General features: G+C 45.9%; 1 protein-coding gene across 1 annotated transcript in view; it reads left to right on the top strand.

Annotated features, from left to right (window-relative positions):
- The window catches only part of LOC102384478 (transmembrane protein 68-like), a 47,051-nt gene that overhangs the window by 17,091 nt on the left and 10,146 nt on the right, over positions 1–19,814 (top strand). Inside the window, 6 exon segments of the mRNA XM_014526353.1 lie at positions 2,661–2,772; positions 2,775–2,972; positions 7,018–7,182; positions 9,329–9,522; positions 12,250–12,310; positions 14,714–14,853. Of these exon segments, the coding sequence (XP_014381839.1) occupies positions 2,661–2,772; positions 2,775–2,972; positions 7,018–7,182; positions 9,329–9,522; positions 12,250–12,310; positions 14,714–14,853 (870 nt within the window).

Below are 19,814 nucleotides of genomic sequence, written 5' to 3'. Positions count from 1 at the left end.
GGGCGGCGCAGGAGCACCTGCTAGAGCAGAGACTGGGACACACCCCTTTAGGTTAGGAGACATGAAAAAAATGAGTTGTATAGGCATTGGTATCAGTTCCTTCAGTCCCTACTAGAATCATTCATACCTTGAAGACAATTTCTGGTTTCTTTAGCTGTGTTTTAACTAATTATAAGTAATTACTCATACTGTGTCATGCTGTTTGCTTTGTTTTGTTCTAACTGAAAGTCATGTGGTGCTCTGCCAAATGCCTTACAGAATTAAGTGTGTTACATCTAAACAGCTACCTTTATCAAATAAACTTGTTACCTCCTCAAAGAATGCAACCAGGGTTGCGATTGTATTTATTTTCCATGAACCATATTGACTGGATTTTTTTTTATTCCTACCCTTTAATCTTTTTATGTTAATTAATATAACGGGATACTGGATTCAGTTACTTAGACTGCTGCCATTTTTTGGTTAATTGGATCATCACATCTTCTTTTCTTTTGAACATTGGAAGAAGTAGCAACTTCTAGCTGTGGGTGTTGTTGGTGCAGGTTGCCCCACCTTAGGTACACTACTGGGGCTGGGACATATGAAGCCATGTCATTAACTTGGTGGCAGGCTGCTTGGCATGCCTTTTAAGGGATATACCTTTATCCCAGACCTGGGAGTGGCCTTACCCTAGAGATAAGCTGATCAGCAAGGGGGCAGCCAGCAGCTGTGTGCCAGCCCTGGGGACCTCTCAAAAGCATGCAGTGCAGCCTGTATGCTGGGATGTTTAGAGCTGTACCACTGGGCATCACAATGCAGCTTTAAGTACCCTGGTGCACAGGGAGCTTGGGGTCACAATCCGTCTTCCCTCATGCTGGGACACTTAAAGCTATGCCATGCAGTCTGATGCTGTTGGGAGACTGTGTCTTAGACTCAGGGCTTTTCTCTTCTTGATCCTGCCGATCCAGAGAATGGATTCTCCAGTTCCAGGATGCCCTGGCAGATAGGGTACTCAGGATTTTTATGCTGGGTTCCTTGCCTGCTGGTCAAGAGAAAGGTGCACTGTGCAGCCTGGCACTGGGGAGCCAATGCTGGCCTACTTGCTGAGTCTTTTGAGGTCCAGCAACTGATCAGATACATGATGAGGATCTAAAGAATTTTATCCATGACAGCAATAATCATGCATCAGCAGCAGGATCCAGGATAAAATTCCTTAGATTCCATTGCATAAATAAATTAATATTTATTTAATTTATAAATACTTGGGCCTTGAGGCCAGGGCCTCAAGTTTAATGTTTCTTGGAGTTTCAAGATGTAATAGAATTCTAATACAACAGGTGGGAAATCTCTGTGGCCAGCTTTTAACAGCTCTTGATATTTAACAGTCCAAATTATCTAGACCTACAGATTTTAACATTTCTAATGTCTCTCAATTACACATGCTTTCTGACAAGAGTGTTGCCCCATTTCATTTGATAGTTGGTTGAACTCAGTACTGCGTTTTTAAGAGCTATATTAAGCTGTGCCTTGTTAGACCCCAGCTCCATGCAGCACCCAATGACTAGGGAGACAACAATTCAATTGCTCATGGATCCAGTTGCTCAGGGAGCAAACACAAACAAACATTGCTATCCAACAGCTTTATTCAGAATGGAGACAACTTTGGGCAAGCTCCCAAAAAAACAACAAACCGGGGAGCAGCAATGAACATTAGTTCTTTTCAGGTTTATACACCTTGGTTCATATTCGTTAACATTTACTCCACCTTTGCCCCTCCTTTGTTCCACCATATTTCCTCCTATCTCAAGCTCCGCCTCTGTTTACTGTTTACTTCATTAGCATGGTATTGCCCATGCATTTTATTCATTTACATGCCTTTTTGCTCGCATGCTCAAGACCGTGGACCCTGCTTCTCTCTGTCACTTGCTGTTTCTTGCTGACTCCAGCACCATCTCCAAGGTCTTGCTTCTGCTTTATCTCCTAATAATAGCTGGTGGGCTGCATCTTGTTCTTCTTACACAATGGACTATAAATCTACAACACTACTATATTGTTAGGAAAATGCTTGCCTAAGCGCCTTGCAATGTTACTTTTAATATATCATTCTGCCTTGTCAACAGCTTTGCTGAGACACAGATTAAAGCCTTTATTCAGCTGCAAATCCAGGGCTCCCCAAGATCCAAATATTGTCACCCTAACATGCTGCTTTTGACCCAAAGTATGGCAAGGAATGGAGGAGCTGTGAGCTGTTTTCAGCTGTTTCATACTGGAGAGGAACAGGCAGCTGCAGGCAGACCCTGACAGAAGACAGATAACAAAATGTCTGACAGCAGAGTGCAGCAAAATGGCAAATAGGTATGTCTATGTTGCCTATTATTCAGTGCTGGAGAGAGATACCCACACTAGTTTAAACTAGCAACCATATTGGCTATCTCATACTCCATACTTCAATTACTTTTCTCACTACTGTGAAAACAAACCCATTAACAGGAGGCAAAATAATTGTGGCCCAGTCTATGCTTATAAATTAGTAAAAATATTATCCTTAATGAAAAACTAACATTAGCCTTTATATTTAATGCTAATTACTCTTATTATCAGTGGTCTTTTCCCCGCTAGCTGATGATGCTGTCACGGCTATGGAAGGAGTTACATTCATTTTCTGTTTTACTTTTTTACAGGAAAGGGCAGGAAGAACAGGATTCTTAGGGGAGACACCTATGACTTCTATAAGCTGCCTCGCTTACATATCGGAAGAATGGAATATCATGGAATATTTGGAGACATGTTTATTTATGTGGTCATCTTAGTGGTTGTGGCTGTAATTTTAATTTTTCCTATAATACTCATCCTCTGGCTCTACTCTAATTGTATTTTTGCTGTAATTTATAAGAGGTTTGCTAAGATAAAGTCAAATCATTCTGATGATATCTGGGAAAGTGCAAGGAAAGCCTTCATATATTTCTGGGATTTGTATGGACGAATATGGCATGGTAAGTGAAACTTTATTAGCTTGCAACTCTAAATCTATTTTAATTAGGTAAATGACTCCAGTAGATAAACTTTAGGTGTCTTCAACTAACTGGAAAAACAGTACTATTTTTGCTAAGGGCAACAGAGTACACAAGAATCCCTGCCCCAAAAAGAGGTTACATCTTATGATACAAAAATGGAATGCACTGGGAAAGGCAGAGCCCATTTTATACAATCCATAATCTAAACTCTTTCTAAAAGTACCGTCAACCCTGACATAATACCCTAACCTGCCACAGGAAAAGCAGAGGAATCACAGCAGCCAATATCCTGCTTCCTTAAATGGTTGATAAAAAAACCACCCAAGACATCCAAAGTAGAGGGTCACACCTCCCCACTACAGAGGAAGGCAAAATCCTCCATAGTACATACCAATCTGATGATGGGATAAAATTCCTTTGTGACCTCAAATATGGTGATTGGTCTGACCCCGAGTGGAGGGGCAAGACCCTTTAGCCAGAAATCTCCAGCTTTGGTCCCAGTGGGAACATGGGCACACCCCAGTCAAAATCCCCAGCCTTGGCTGCAGCCAATGCCCAGTTTAAGCCCTCTGAAGAAGGCTTAAAACACCTGGACACAAGTAGTAGAAATGGGGGGAGATAGATTGCCAAATATAGCATTTGCTTGTTTCCGTACTAACAAAAATGACAGCTCTTCACTGTGCACTAAAATTTAACAGGAAATGGTTTATTAGGTTTTTATTTTTTTAAAACTGCAATTATCAATTTAGCTTTTATTTTTAAGATATTAACATTTGTGGAAGAGCTGTTTGGCAATAAAACATATACCTCATTTTAATCTGGCATGTTCCCAGTATTTTGAAATTTCATCAGTAAGGGACATATTTAATTTCCCAGGTAGATGATAACCCTGCTTGCCTTTCCTACAACTCCTCTCTTCCCCCTCCTTATGCAAATGTAGCTAAATTACATAAACTGAAAGATAGGATGCATACAGTAGAAATGCCAGCAAGTTTTTGTTTAATTTTATTTTGGTTTTCAGGTGGTTGGATGATTCAGTGAACTGATGATTAAATATGGACCCCTTTGAGAACTGATTATGTAATCACCATTTTTAGGATTAGGAGGCTCCAAGCTCATAAACTCAGAATCTGAACCCCACCCCAAACTCACTTTCCTTGCAGGCACAGAACAGTCTATTTCCAGCTCTCATTGACTATTGAAGCTGGAAGTAAGCAACTGGCAGAATCCTGTTTTAATTGCATACCCAAATAGCAGTTATTCAACCACCTCACTGTTTTTGACACACAAACCCAGCGTTCAGTCTTAATCCCCTGGCTCCTGGGCAACCTAAGCAGGCTCTGCATGTATAGCTGAGACCAAGTTTTGGTCCTCTGGCCTGACAAAAACCAGGAGGAGGAGGAAAGCCAGTCCATTCTTTAGCCTTGTGGACAGGGCACTTGTCTGGGAAGTGGGTGACCCAGGTCCTAGGCTCCTGTTCCTCTCACACCTGCATCTCTCTGACTTCACTGCCCAGCATAGTACTCTAACCACTAGTCCTGGGTCTCCCAGAGCATTCCTGGCCAGAACAAGGAGGGCTTGAATGGCATCCAGAGAATGCATTAGAGCCCTTCTTTATGAAGCTGAGCTCCCTGGGTGGTCAGGTGTGAGAGATTTGAAACCAGGAGAAAGTAAGCAAGATAGAAGGTGTGTGCCTTAGTGGGATGGATGTTGCTCTGTAAGGGAGAAGGCCCTGTGTTAGGTCCATGGTCTTGTTCCTGAGGGCAGAAAATTCTCTGCTGCTCTGTGTTCGTTTAGTGAATGCTAAATACCAAGTGCAATGGCTCAGCTTCAAGAGTAAAGCAAAATAGGATTCTGCAGAAGTCTTCTTGGTTTCTCCCTTTTATATTGTCCCTGTCCACTCCTTCCAGATCCCCCATAGGGCTCTTTATTTGTATATAGTCTGACTTTATTTGATTTTTAAAAACCAGTATAACAATTTCCTTTGCACTTCATCATCCAGAACCCGATTTTCCTGGGTTACTTTCCTTAATTTCACTGTAATGTTTTAGTTTTGAAAACAAATCTTCACAAAAGTCTGCCTTTATACCTGGCATAAATAATACTGAAGTTGCCAGTCTTGTCCTGGGTATAATCTAGTGTTGAGTATGTGACTCTCCAGAACTTTTTATTTCTGTTTTTCATACAAAGTAAACATCATACATCCTCTTGGGAGAAGGAACTGAGATCCAGAGTTCTCTTCCAAGAGAGCCTCTCAGTTTTAATGATAGCATTCAACTGCAGGGTAAATAACTATCCTGGCATGGGATTGTAAACCATCAGGCCTACCTATCCTGAGGTTACCTAGGTAAGCCAAGTCAGCTCTTTCTTGTGAAAAAAAAAGATGGATTTCTCCACCACATCATGCATGCTGCTCATCTGAAAAATGCTCAACTAGGAAGTAGGAGAGCATTTCTAACCCTTACTCTGGCATTCTTAGAGCATGGACTTGAACTATTAAATCTCACATTTTAGGAGTCTATTCTCACCACCCTAGCAGGGTATGCTGAGGCAATATCCTTTGGAAATGTGTGTTTGAAACCTTCATTTGAGACCTAACCTTGCTTTCCCCCCAAATAATTTATACTGATGTGAGAGATGGGGATAAATATTCAGTGGTTATTATGCTCACATGAATGCAGGAGTGTCAAGTTCGAGTCCAAGTCCCTAATCTAGAGCAAGGACTGGAGGCTGGTTCTGTTTCATAGATTTCATAGTCATTAGGGCTGGAAGGGACCTTGGAAGATCATCGAGTCCAGCCCCCTGCCTCTGTTACATTGCAAGTGAGTATTCTGACATTGAGTTGTTGGTATTCTGGTTGAGTGAAGGTCTTTTGGACAAAAAAGGGTTGCTTTTGAACTTAAAAACTCTCTCTAGTCTAAGATGGTATTTTAATGGTCTGCAGAAACATAATCCTAGAAAAGCATAAACAAAACCAGTCTGCATAAATAAATCTGCTCCTCCAGATTGGGGAGTGTGGTTTAAGTGGGGAAGCTGGGGTTTTTTTGTTAGAAATGTGGCATTCCTAGAAACCAGTGCATGGCACGTCAAGTATGAATATGGCTGCTGCTTATGTCTGTTCAGCTAACTGAAGGAGTGCAGTCCTGTGTTTACCCTCTTGTAGCTGAAACTATTGGGTGAAGCTTGTGCCCGAAACAGCAAGTAGCTGTTCATAGTATCTTGCTGCAGCTTGTGATGAAGAAACTCCTATATAAAGAACTACTTACAGTAAATAACTAAAAGTCTTGCTACTACCCTCTTCAAGGGTCTGGGGTAGGGGTGCACCAATAAAGATTTTTTTGGCCCATACCGATGGTCGATACCAATTGGCTGATACTAATCCAATAGCCTACCAGCAGGGTGCTCTCCCTGATAATGTAAATTTTCCCTTTAGGGACATTTTTCCCGTTATCAGTGCTGATCCAATATTGACAGAGACGTCAGTACACCTCTAGTTTGGGGCCTAATGTTGTCTGACAGCATAAATCCTCTTGGAAACAAAGTATCCATGAAGTGTGACATCACTGGAGAAATTCTGCAAAACGAGGAAGTTCCTCCTGATGCTTCACTTCCTTCATACTTGGCATTTCCAGGAGGACTCCATCATGCAGTTAGCCATGAATCTGCAGAAGTCTTTTTCTACATTCTGCCTTTCAAGAAGAGGCAAGGTTCCCATTTTATTTTGGGCATCTTGTACATGATAAAATATAGTACTTTCATCCAGCTTCGTGCTTTTCAATACTTAAGTCATGTTGAAGTGTCTGAATAACTTTGGTCATTCTATACTCAGCAGAGAAATCTCCAAATGCCTTTAAGAATCTGGGTCTGAATTCTTATGAAGTTACCAAGCATTGAAAATCCTTTTAGTTGCTGCTCTACACTGCTTGCTCCTTAATTTCACACTTCTTTCTAGCAAATAGCTTATATTCAAATTCCAAATCACCTAAAATTAACATTAATAAATTCTACTTTATGCTTCAAACAGGTTATGAGCTTCATGGCTTGGAAAACATACCAGAAGGACCATGTGTTATTACTTTTTATCATGGAGCTATTTCTATAGACCACATCATCTTTGTAGCTAGGTACTTTCTATTGACGCACAGATTGTGTGTGTCAGTAGTCCATCGTTATTTTTTTAAATTACCAGGTAAAATTATTTTTATTGTATATAGTTAAATACTTTCATGTATATAAAAGTATGTTTTGTTTTAGGGAAGTTTAGCATGTTCATTAGCACAGTTGTGTCCCTATACTGCATTTTGATAATGAAATGAGGAATGGGAGGAATGCAACACATATCTCACAAATCTGCATACAATTTTCACACACACAAGTCTCTCTCTCTCTCCCTTTTTGAGCTTCTAAAACTTTTGGGGTAGTGTCATTACCACTGATCATGTAGCAGGGAATTTCACTCAACTAGCTATGCAATAGAAAGGTGTAGAGTTAGCTTTTGCAGGTGGGCTTTGCAATGCTCCTTGAGGAACTCCTCAGTCAGTCCTCCCAAATAACACAGGCCTTAGGTACCACACAAAAAAACAAAGAAATGCCCCCCCAAAACAAGCCCTTCTGGTTCATCCTGGGCACCTGCGGAGAAGGCTTTAGTTCCCAGCACAGTAGTATGGCCTCTTCTGCCAGCAAACAGTCCCATTCACTGCAGCTCCCTCCTCTTGCATGCTCTCTTCTGGGAGCTGTTTAAGACTCCTAGCAGGACATGCATCTGGGGTCTTTTAACAGGGCTGTTCCCTCTTGAAGGGACAGACTGCCCCATTACAAAAGGTTTTGTCAGGAGCTTAATTGTTGCATTGCCTTCCTTTTCCTTTTGACTACAACAGCTTAACTTGACCTTGTTGCAGAGGCTGTGTTTTTATTGTGTACATTTTACATAAACAAATGTAATGTTTAGTGTGTTCATGTTTTAAAGGAAAACCAGAAATAGATATTAATTTATATTTAATGCAACTTGAACGGAGCAATTCCTGGAATATTTTATTTTTCCAATTTTACTTGCATTTAATAAAAATATATTTTTAATTTTTTTAAAAGAAAGGGAAAAGGAAGGGGAGAAGAATATAGGCATATACAAGTGTCAGGTTCTTTCCCATACTTCTCAGGATAAAGTGTAATGTCAGAAGTGCATAGCTTATACATTGCAGGGGTGTAGGTTGTAGCCATGTTGGTCTAAGGACACAGGCAGACAAGGTTCCTTGGGTGAATTTGATATCTTTTATTAGACCAACCCAAATAGTTGGAGAATAGTTATTAAGCAAGCTTTCGGGTTCAAAAACCCTTCGTCAGGCTAAGGAAGTTTCAGCAGTTGGTGTGTGCTCTTCCTGGATGGAATGAAAAGTAAAGAAGCCAGCGGGGGGGCGGGGAAGTCAGTTGCCAGGCAGATTATAATGTGTCAAAAATCCAATGTCTATGTTTAGTCCATGATCTCTAGTATCCAGGAGGTTGATGAAATGGAGTTCATAGGCTCATCTCTGGGAAGTGTCGTGTAAGTTTCCCTTGAAGATCAGGAGTAAGAGATTGGAGAGAGAGTGGCCCTCCTGTGAGAAATGTGCCCCCACCGGTAATTGGGTATTTCTGTCTTTGATAGCTGCACCTCCAGAAATGTACTATACCTCATCCAATGCACCAAATGCCCTGATGGAAAATATGTAGGCAAGACCAGACAACGACTGCGCACCAGAATGAACGTACACCGGAAATCTATCAAAGACAGGAATACCCAATTACCGGTGGGGGCACATTTCTCACAGGAGGGCCACTCTCTCTCCAATCTCTCAGTCCTGATCCTCAAAGGAAACTTACACAACACTTCCCAGAGACAAGCCTATGAGCTCCATTTCATCAACCTCCTGGATACTAGAGATCACAGACTAAATGTAGACATTGGATTTTTGACACATTATAATCTGCCTGGCAACTGACTTCCCAGCCCAGCCGCTGGCTTCTTTACTTTTCATTCCATCCAGGAAGAGCACACACCAACTGCTGAAACTTCCTTAGCCTGACGAAGGGTTTTTGAACTCGAAAGCTTGCTTAATAACTATTCTCCAACTATTTGGGTTGGTCTAATAAAAGATATCAAATTCACCCAAGGAACCTTGTTAGCTTATACATTGTTTTTCCTCCAACACATATTTCTTGGTCTTGTGTTCTAAGTAGCCACCAGACTTTTAGTAATGTTTTTATGTTACTATATTTGACTATATTTTTCTGTCATACAAAAGCTGTATATGTGGCATGATTTAAGTTCTAATAATTTTGTTGGTACATCTTTTTTACAGGTCTTCAATCATTGTTAGAAGCTTTTTCATCTATATCAGGTACAAAGGAAGAATGTATGAATGCACTAAAAAATGGCCGAGTGGTGGCTGTCGCACCAGGTGGTGCTCGAGAAGCACTCTTTAGTGATGAAACTTACAAACTTGTATGGGCTCATCATAAAGGCTTTGCTCAACTGGCTATAGATGCCAAAGTGGTGAGTAATACACCCGTAAGCATCAATCATTCCAATGGATATAAGGATATTGGCAGGCAACCAGTTACCACTAAGCGTAGAACAGAGGAGGCTTGGCTTTATTATGCATCAGCTGCTTTATAGTAAAAATTCTGTTGGGCATATGCTTTATCTGATTGGATGAGAGCTAAACCATATCAATTTAACCCTCTTCCTCTGAGATGTTGTCATCAGCTAACGCAGCTGTCCCTTTGACAGAATTTGTTGAGTGCCTTCTTATTTCAGACACCATGGGTATGTCCAGACATGCATGGATGTTTGGTTCCCTGGGGACAAGTAGCAGCACCACACTTTGCTTTGGCACGTGGCAAGTTAACTGGGTAGGGTAGGGGAGGCTGAGGCCAGCACTGCTAGCCCCAGAAGTCTTACCTGGGATCCTGGGGGCTTCCTAGGGCTGCAGCTGTGGTGATTCTGTTGTGTGGAGCCTGGCTAGCAAAAAAGCACGGCTCTGGGCAGGCCACCTACTCTTTTCAGCAGCGCACGCTAGCCAAGTGTGCATTGTGCCGGTTTTTTCTGCAGGTTTTTTCTGACCCCTGGATATCTTTTGTCTTCACTTACCTCTCACTTTTTTCATATTTGTGGGTGACCTCATACACATCCCGGACATGTCCAAACTGTGCTGTTGATGCTTTGTAGGAACTGTCCTTCCATACTGTAATGGGTTTGCCACCAGAGACAGCCAAGAGACCCCTGGTGGGCACACATCAACCATTCTCCCACTTCAGCTCCCCCTGTCCACAATGGGCAGCCTTCAGGGCAGCCTTCAGGTCACCTACCCTTAAAGCCCTTCTTTAGGTACTAGTCCCTGTCAACACTCCAGGCTACAGACCAGGCTGCATGTATGCTAGACCTTGAGCCTGCAGCTCAAGATGGCCAAGTACATCTCTGGTCTCTGCCACTTTCTCCCTGTCTTCCCTGGATCCTCAGACTGACCTCTTGGACCCTGCACTAGACCCTCAAACCACAGCCCCAAAATGCAGGGTCTCTTATTGATACCTTCTGTGGCAGCCCTAGGGCACCCTTTCATGGCTTCCTCCTCCCCTTTAAGCCACCCTAAACCTCACAGTTAAACAGACTTAAATAGACTCAAACAGAAGCAAAGACCTTATTTTTCTCCCTGTATACTGCTCCATGCTTCCTGCTTCTGTTGTAGAGATCTGGTCCATACTGTCTCTCTAGCCCCAGGCTCAGGCTTATATGGCCCCTTCCTTTTCTCCCTTCTGGTCACCTAATCTGGCTTGGTAGTAACAAAGCCCAGGTGCTGCTAACTCCCTAATCAGCAGCACAGCATTTTTCTGTCTGCGGTCTGAAAGTTTGGTCCTGCAGCCCATTTAACTGTACTGCTCATACCTGCTGCCCTTTGCACCTAGCCTAAGTTGCACTTGCTCTGTTTAAATAATACGGATTCTGCCACTTGCTATCTCCCTCTATACTACTGGCCTAACAGGGGTTTGGGGTCCCTTGTTACACCTACCCATGAAAAAGTCTCTCATTCATCTTTATGTTCATTTTTGCCCACTTGCATAAAATTTGGGGGTTTTTTTGTAACCATCAGTTTATATCTGTATATAAAATATTTTGACATTTTAGGGCAACCCTGTTCATATCCCCCTCCTTAGATAAATACACACACAATCAGTTTTATCACTGAGCAGAAACACACAGCTGATGACAATGCAATATTGGGAGCAGAGATTAATTATGTTGTAACTTAATATTTTTGATATGCATAAAATGTGGGGCCTAAACTTGTGTAACTGAGCTCTATAATGTGGCTTCTTAAAATTGTCAGCCTCCTAATACATTGATCACTTACAAAATCTTAGAATCATAAAAAAGTAGGACTGGAAGGGACCTCCATAGTTCATCTAGTCCAACCATCTGCCAGTGGCAGGATCATCTCCATCCAAACTGTCCTGTACAAATCCATTACCTAACCTCTTATCAAAACTACATAGTCAATCCTGACACCATCATAAGACCTAACCTGCCATAGGTAGAGCAGAGAGGCCAATGTGGCCATTGTGCTGCTGCAGCAAGGTTGATAAAATATGCTCTGAGATTAAAAGAAGAGGGCCACATCCCACATTGCAGAAGAAGGCAAAATCTACAATCTGTATGAGTCTGAAATGGGGTAAGAGTCTTTCCTGACCCCAAAAACAGGGACTGGTCTGACCCTGAATGGATGGGTGTAACGAGTGGGCTGTCCCTGGCCTGGGCCAGTCCAGATGTTGGCCTGCCCACTTGTCTCGGGCAGTCCACCCACCTGTCTCGCCTGTGAAGTAACCGAAGAGGGTCCTAGGCAAGATGCTTCCCATGAAATTGCCCTGATGCCAACGGTAAATACACAGCTCTGAACCTCCCCTTATACCATGTCCCATGTCCAGGAGCTGGCATCCATATCTATCATTACACCCCCAGCCCCTTAGCTGGGCTGCACTCAGCTTCACCCAGCCCAAATTCAATCTTGACCAGCTCTCCAATGTACATTTTCGAATAAGTGTGAATAATTCCTTAACTGGAAACAAGACTCCTAGGCAAGATCATATCCACTCTGGAAGTGTCTTAGAGTATAAACATATCTTCTTCTTTCTTGAAATAATTGGGTACATAGACAGAAGAGAAACATGGACTTTTTATTACATGTTCATTATTAAAGTCTTATCTTTTTTTTTTTCTCTTCCTCAGCCCATCATTCCAATGTACACTGAAAATATTCGGGAAGCATATAGGATGCCTAAGGAAAGGAGTAAGAAGCATTTAATATAATATATTTCTTTAGAGCATTTTTCACTTTCCCATCTCAAAATATGTATCCCAGAAATGTGTATTCTTCTTCTGAATGTTTGTGGTTTTGGTTTGTTCTCAATTTTGTGAAAAATAGAAAGTGTCCATGGGTTGTCAGACATAAACATGGATGTCTTAGATGAGACATGGGCTGCTGATAGACATTCTTTTAAAGGCATGATAGGATGTGATTCACATTTCCAAAAGTCATGCCTCCTGCCAAGCTACACATGTAGCAGGACATATGATATTGGGATCAGGGATCAGATCTCAGTTGCACCCTACTTGCCATGGCAAGGGGGGAGACTGGGATCATGGGCTGCATCTGTGCAGGCTGAACCCCCCTCCCCGCTTTGTGGTGATGAGCAGCCCTGATATGCCGATGCCCTGCCCATGCCATTACCCCTCACTCCCAAGCCACAGAACCCCATCCCTGTTGGTTCCCTTACTCCCCACCCACAGCCCCCACAGCCCTTCTGGTGCTCCTCACTTTCAACCCACAGCTTTCTGGTCCTGCTGGTGCCCCTCACTCCTGAACTGCTGCTCCTTACCCTGGCTGGTGACCCTCACTCCTCACCCACAGCCCCACCAGCCCTGCCAGTGCCCTTGGCTCCTGATCCACAGCCTTCTGGCCCTGCCGGTGCTCCTTCCTCCTGACTCACAGCCCGCTAGGCCCTTGCTGGTGCCCCTCCTAACCCACAGCTCCCTCTGCCTGCCAGTGCCCCTCACTGACCATCCACATCCCCTGCCCCCTCCAGTCTTGCTAGTGGGGGGCCCCCAGCTTCCAAGGCTATGGAGCCAGGGGCCCCTAGCAATGCCCTATTTCTGGCTGCCACCCATGGGAGGCAGTGGCAGCTGTGGCTAAAGCAGAGTGCAGTTCCCCTTCCCCCATGTGCAGCCCAGCTGGAGCAGAGCCTTTGGCAGGGGGAGCTGATGCAGGCTTCCTGCTGTAGGCTTGGGGCTCCCCGCCCTGCTGCCTTCCACCTGGGGGCCTCTATGGCCCAACAGGTGGGACCCAGCATGGGAAAGCAGAGTGGAGCAGGGAGGCTCAATGTCACCACCAGGAGTCCTTCACTGCCATGGCGAGGCACCCTCTACCCACCAGGCAGCAGCAGAGGGCACAACTCTGTGCCACCAACCCCACTGCTGCCAGGCAGGCATGGGGGACCTTGCCATGGAGGTGCAGGGCTCCCAGCCTCCCCACCCCACAGCCTGCAGCCATCCCTGCCCTGTGCAGAAATCTGGGGGACACGCGCCCCACACACTCCTCCCAGAAATGCACACAGTTGCAGGGAGCCCACGCCCCTGCAGTCTTGCTGGATGAGCTATCGATGCTCCATCCCATTCCCCAGCTAGGCCCTGTGGCTGCACATTCCTGCCCTGGACCCCAAGCTCCATGCCCCAAGTACCATCCCAGCTGGGCAACATTCCCAGCCCCAGCCTTACCCAATTCTCTCCCTCACTATGAGGGCCTCAATCCCAGCCTCCCAGACTTATCTGGGGGGAGCTGTGGGAGCTGCAGGAGCTGCTCTTCATGGTGCCTGGCTGCCATGTGCATGTGTCTGCATGCACATGCATGTGATGGTCCCTGCCTGATTGCACCCCTCATGTTCCCCCCCCAGTCTCTTACAGGCTGGAACTCAGGCTGCAAGATGAAACCAGCTGTTTCTCACATTTTTTTCCTATAAAGGAAAAAATATTATGTTTTTCTCCTTAAAAAGAGAATGTCCATGTTTTTCTCCTTAAAATGAGAAAATCTGCATTTTCCCATGGTGAACAGAAAACCCAGAACCCTAGTTATCAGGAGAATTAGCGAAAGGTGCTGCGAAGTATAAGAAGGTAAACCAGATCTGAGGAAATAAGGAGATAATCTCAAGCTTAGGCTTGTCCCAGCCTGGCTATTTCCCTGCCCCTCTGCAAGGGTTAAGCCTTGAACTAATAAATATGTTCATTTTTTAAATGAGGTGCCTTCAATTCACAAAAGTTAGGGAGGGGTGTCTTGAGTCTAAAAAGTTTGAGAGCCACTACACTAAAGCAAGAATTGTTGAATTGTAAAGGTACTGAAATGAAACTCAAGCCGGCTGCACAACACTGGATGCCAGCAGCCTTCGAGTTAAAATACCCAAACTAAAGCTTAAGAGGGTAAGTGAAATAATAGAATCTGATGAAGAGGGCTTTCATCTCTGAAAGCTGTTATGCTCTTTGAACCAGTTAATCTCAAAGGTAATAGTCTCTCCTGCCTTTTGATTGTGAGGGAAACATTGAGCTTTAGGTTATTTGGCAGTCCTGGTTTTTTGTTAAACTTAATATAAATTTAGTCCTCTAAAGCTGTGAGACTTTTTTTTTCTTTTAAACTAACACACAGGATTAACTAGGTGGTTATTTGAAATTATTCGATTGCCATTAATTCCACCATATGGAGGGCTTCCAGTCAAACTCCGTGCACATGTTGGAGAACCCATTCCATATAATCCAAATATAACTGCTGAGGAACTAGCTGAAAAGGTAGGTTTGTTCTTTTAGCAATATCAATTGCATTCTAATGTTGACCTTAATTTTCTCTTGCCTTCAAATGACTGTTACAAGTGCATGTATTTCATAGATTTCATATACATTAGGGCTGGAAGGGACCTCAGAAGACCACAAGGCCCAGCCCCTAGCCCCAGGGGCAGGAAGTCAGCAGGAGTCAAAGGACCCCAGCAAGATAAACGTCCAATTGACTCTTAAAGTAATCCAGAGTAGGTGCTTGCACCACCTCTGGTGGCAGTCTGTTCCAGGTCTTGGGGGCTCGGACTGTAAAGAAGTTCTTCCTTATGTCCAGCCTGAAATTGTCTTGGAGAAGTTTGTGTCTGTTTGACCTTGTCATCTCATGGGGCTCTCTGGTGAACAGGTGTTCCCCCAGATCTTGATATACACCCTTTATATACCTATAGGCAATGACCAGGTCCCCCCTGAGCCTGTGCTTTACCAGGCTGAAAAGTCCCGTAGCTGTCAGCCTCTTATCATAAGGTCTATTTTCCTGCCCTCTGATCATACACATGTCTATCCTCCGGACTCTCTCAAGCTTCTCCACATCCTTTTTAAACTGTGGAGCCCAGAATTGGATACAGTACTCCAGCTGTGGCCTCACTAAGGCTGAGTACAGTGGAAGGATGACATCCTGGCATTTGCTAGAGAAGCATCTATGGATGCAAGCCAGAGTTTTGGTTGTAGCCGGCTGCAACATCACATTGGTGGCTCATATTCATCTTGTGGTCAATCATGACCCCCAAGTCCCTTTCAGCTGTGGTGCTAGCAAGCATAGCACTGCTGAGCCTATAAGCATGCTGTGGGTTTTTCTTCCCAAGGTGGAGTACTTTGCATTTTTCAGAGTTGAAGGCCATCAGGTTTTCATCCACCCATTTTCCAAGCCTGTCAAGTTTGGCCTGGATCACCATCCTGTCCTCAGATGTGGACACTTTACCCCAAAGTTTGGTGTCATCAGCAAACTTGGCCAGTCCACTCCTGACATCAACATCCACATCATTAATGAAGATGTTGAAAACAATAGGCCCAAAGACGGAGCCTTGGGGAACCCCACTGGTCACGGCGCACCATGATGATTGACTTCCATCAACTACCGCTCTCTGGGTCCGACCTCAAAGCCAATTCCCCAGCCAGCAGACTGTGATGTAGCCGAGGCCGCAGTTGACCAATATTTCTTTAAGACAGTCGTGGGATACCAGATTGAAAGCTTTTTTAAAGTTGAGATATATGACGTCAATCTCTTCTCCCTTATTCAGGTGATATGTCACCTGGTCATAGAAAGAGATGAGATTGGTTAGGCAGGATCTACCCACAAAAAACTCGTGATAGCTATCCCTCAAGAAGTTGCCTTCAGCCAGTTTGTCAAGAATGGTCTCTTTGATGATTTTCTACAAGATCTTCCTGGGGATGGAGGTCAGGCTGATGGGCCTGTAGTTCTCTGGATCTACTTTCCTCCCTTTCTTGAAGACAGGCACCACATTGGCCTTCTTCCAATCCTCAGGCACTTTGCCTGAGCACCACGAGTTGTCGAAGATCCATGCCAGTGGCAGAGCTATGATGCTTGCCAGCTCCTTAAGTGCCCTGGGATGTAAGCTGTCTGGGCCAGCTGACTTGAAGGTGTCCTGCCTCTCAAGGTATTCCTTTACATGGTCAACATTGATGTTGGGTAATAGTTCTCCCTCACCCTAGCCATCCCATACCGTTTTGGGCAGGGCCATCCCTTGGGGCTGGTGAAAAACCAACTCAAAATATCTGTTGAGCAGTTTGGCTTTTTCCTGGGCGTTGGTTGTCAGTTAACCCATATGGTTTAGCAGGGGTCCAATGTTACCCTTGCTTTTCCTCTGGCGCCCCACATATCTAAAAAAGGACCTTTTATTGTCCTTGATATGCGTAGTCAGTTGGAGTTCAGTCACAGCCTTGGCTTTCCTGGTTTGCTCCCTACAGGTCCAGACCAGTGCAGAGTACTCCTCCTTTGGGGTGGATACAGCCTTCCATCCTTTATAGACCTTTCTTTTTAGATGCAGGAGGTCCGCTAGTTCCCTGAAGAGCCAAGAGGGCTGCTCTGCCCTTTTGCTGCCTTTTCTCCGTGACGGGATAGACATTGCTTGTGCTTTCAGGATCGCTCCCTTGAGGAGCATCCACTCTTCCTGACCTCCCCTCCCCTTTGGGTCATGGTCCCTTAGGGCCTCGCCAACAAGTGTCCTGAACTTGTTAAAGTCAGCTTTCCTTAAGTCAAGGACTTCTGCTTTGCTGACTGACTTGCCTGCTTTACGGTGGATGGTGAAGGTGATCAGCTCATGGTTGCTGTCTCCCAGCTTCCCTTCAATTGTTAGGTCACTGATTAAGTCATCCCCCATTGCCAGCACCAGGTTGAGCAGTGCTTTGCCTCTCGTTGGTCCATAGACTTCTTGAGTCAGATAGAGCTCATCCACATACATGAGGAAGCTTTGCGACCATTCAGATGTGGCCAAGTGCTCTTCCCATGAGATGTCAGGGTAGTTGAAATCTCCCATGACAACCATGCACTGGGAGTGTGCAGCCTCAACTAGTTCCCTGGCAAATTCCGGATCAAGCTCTTGATCCTGGCTAGGAGGTCTGTAGTAGACCCCCACCATTGTGTCCCCTGTGCCTTGTTTGCCATGGATTTTGACCCAGAGAGTCTCCAATCATCCCCCCTGGGTGCCAATGTCAGCTTGCAGGAACACATAGCTTTCCTTGACAGAGAGAGCTACCCGCCAGCCTCTTTTGCCCACAACAAGGTATAGCCATCTATACCTGTGGCCCAGTCATAGGTGGAGTCCCACCAGGTCTCTGTTATCCCTATGAGATCGTAATCCTTTTGGTTTAGCAGGAGGACCATTTCCTCCTGTTTGTTCCCCAGGCTCCTGGCACTGGTGTACAGGCACATAAGTATCCCACTGAGGGCCCTTGCCTTTCTTACAGATTACTCTGGGGCTGGGGTAGGGGTGGGTTCCCTTGAGTACCTTAGCCTGCTGTGTTTACAAAAACTGCCCAGTGGGCTTGCAGTGGTGGTACTCCCCCCATCCCCCAGTGGGCTCAGTTTGAAGCCCAGTTGAGCAGGTCAGCAAGTCTAGCTAAAAAAAGCCTCCTCCCCAGTGAAGTGAGGTGGAGGCTGTCTCTTCCCAGCAGCCCACTGCCTCCCTCACCAAAGAGCAGGCTGTGATCATGGAAGCTAAAGCCTTCACAATGACACTAGTGCCACAGTCTCTGGTTGACTACCTCAACCCATCTCTCCCTTCTCAGCTCATGACCCACAACCAGAAGGAGCAAGGAAAAGACCACCTGCACCCCCACCCCACTCCCAGAGCCCTGTAGTCTCTCATGACCTAATTGGGATTGCTCCGAGCTGTGTCATTCACGTTCACATGGATAAGGAGCATAGGGTAGTGGTTGGAGGGCTGGAGAATCTTTGGGATCCTCTCGGCTACGTCCCAGCTACAGGCCCCTGGGAAGTAGCAGACCTCCTGGGCTAGGGGATCAGGGCAGCAGATTGCCCCTTCAGTCCCACTCAGGAGGGAGTCTCCCATGACGAGCACTCTACGCTTCATCTTAGGGAGAGTAGGGGTGGATGATCCTCCCTTGCCTGCAGGAGCTGGCATCTCTGCTGGCTCTACTGGGGCTGCAAGAGGCTTGTACCTGTTGCAAAGCTCCAGAGGGGAGGGAACCTTGGTGCAGCAGGCCTTGGGGCCCTTGACCACCTTGGTCCAACCCCCTGGCTGAACAGTACGGGAGACCCCGGAGTCCTCCCTTGTCCTGGAAGGTGACTTTGGTCTACACTTTGCTTCCAGGGGGTGAAGGGCCTGGCAGTAGGAATCTATCTCCTGCTCGCCATCCCTGATGGCAAGTAGTCTCTGGACTGCAGCCTGGAACTTGCCTACCTGGTGCCCCAAAGACTCCAAAGTGCAGCAAACCCCACAAGGGGAGGTAGCCATGTTTCTGGTCCCAGGAGCCTGGAAATGTGCCAGGCAGCCCCCACAGCCAAGAGCCAGGGGCTCCGTCTGCATGGAGACATCTGAGATGCCAGAGGGGGAGGCTGCAGACTCCAAGGGGACCCTCAGGTTGCGGAGTGTGCCCATACACATCATGTCACTGGGAGGCCAGCTACTGATGGGACTAGCTTCCCTAGGACTCACTGGCAGGGCCTCGGGTCCTCCCACTCACCCTCCTGCACAAACTCCCGCACTAACTTGCACACTGGGCAGACAAGTGCACCTGTTTGCATGGCCTGTTCGCAAGGCTCCGGTTGCATGGCTCCCTGGGGGCCTGGGTGAAGTAGGAGCTGGGGCGGGGCAAGACCCTCCTCGGCTCCTCTCAGCTGCCTCCCTACAGCTGATCTATGCTAGCCCCTCCCTCCACGGGACCTGCTTACCTCTGGCTGTGCTGGGTTCAGCGGGGTGCTCTGCGGCTGCTGGGGATCGCTGGGGGGGGAGGGGGGGCTCCACATGCTGCTGGGGGTCACTGGAGGTCACTGGGGGGGCTTTGGGTACGGGGGTGCAACAGGCCTTCACCCATGTGTCTCACACCGCTCCCGGGGCCAAACATTTATGTCTTTATTTCTTTTTTTTGTTATGGAATTATCTTAGAGTTTGAATTATGGGATACATCAGGTCTGTCCCACTAGTGGCTCATGGGCTGTGTGTGGCCTGAGAGGGGTTAATTTGCTACTGCCCACCTCCTGCTCAGGTGCTGCTCCTCTTAGCACAGTGGAGGTTGCTGTCACTACGCTCACCAGGCTTCTCCTTCCTCTGTCAGCTTTTGTTTCCTGCCCCTGCCACTGGAGGAAGGTCAAGGCAAGAAATCACTCCTGTGGGACTAACAGAGCCCTAGTCTCAGGGTCCCTGTGCACAAGGGAGAGGCAACTGGTGTGGCATGGCAGAGCAAGGGGTGTCCATGCACTGCAGCAGCTCAGCACTTAGTGT

The sequence above is a fragment of the Alligator sinensis genome, unplaced genomic scaffold, assembly GCF_000455745.1.
Source record: "Alligator sinensis unplaced genomic scaffold, ASM45574v1 scaffold1104_1, whole genome shotgun sequence".
NCBI classification, from domain to species: Eukaryota; Metazoa; Chordata; order Crocodylia; family Alligatoridae; genus Alligator; species Alligator sinensis.
This window is presented reverse-complemented; position numbering and strand designations above follow the sequence as displayed.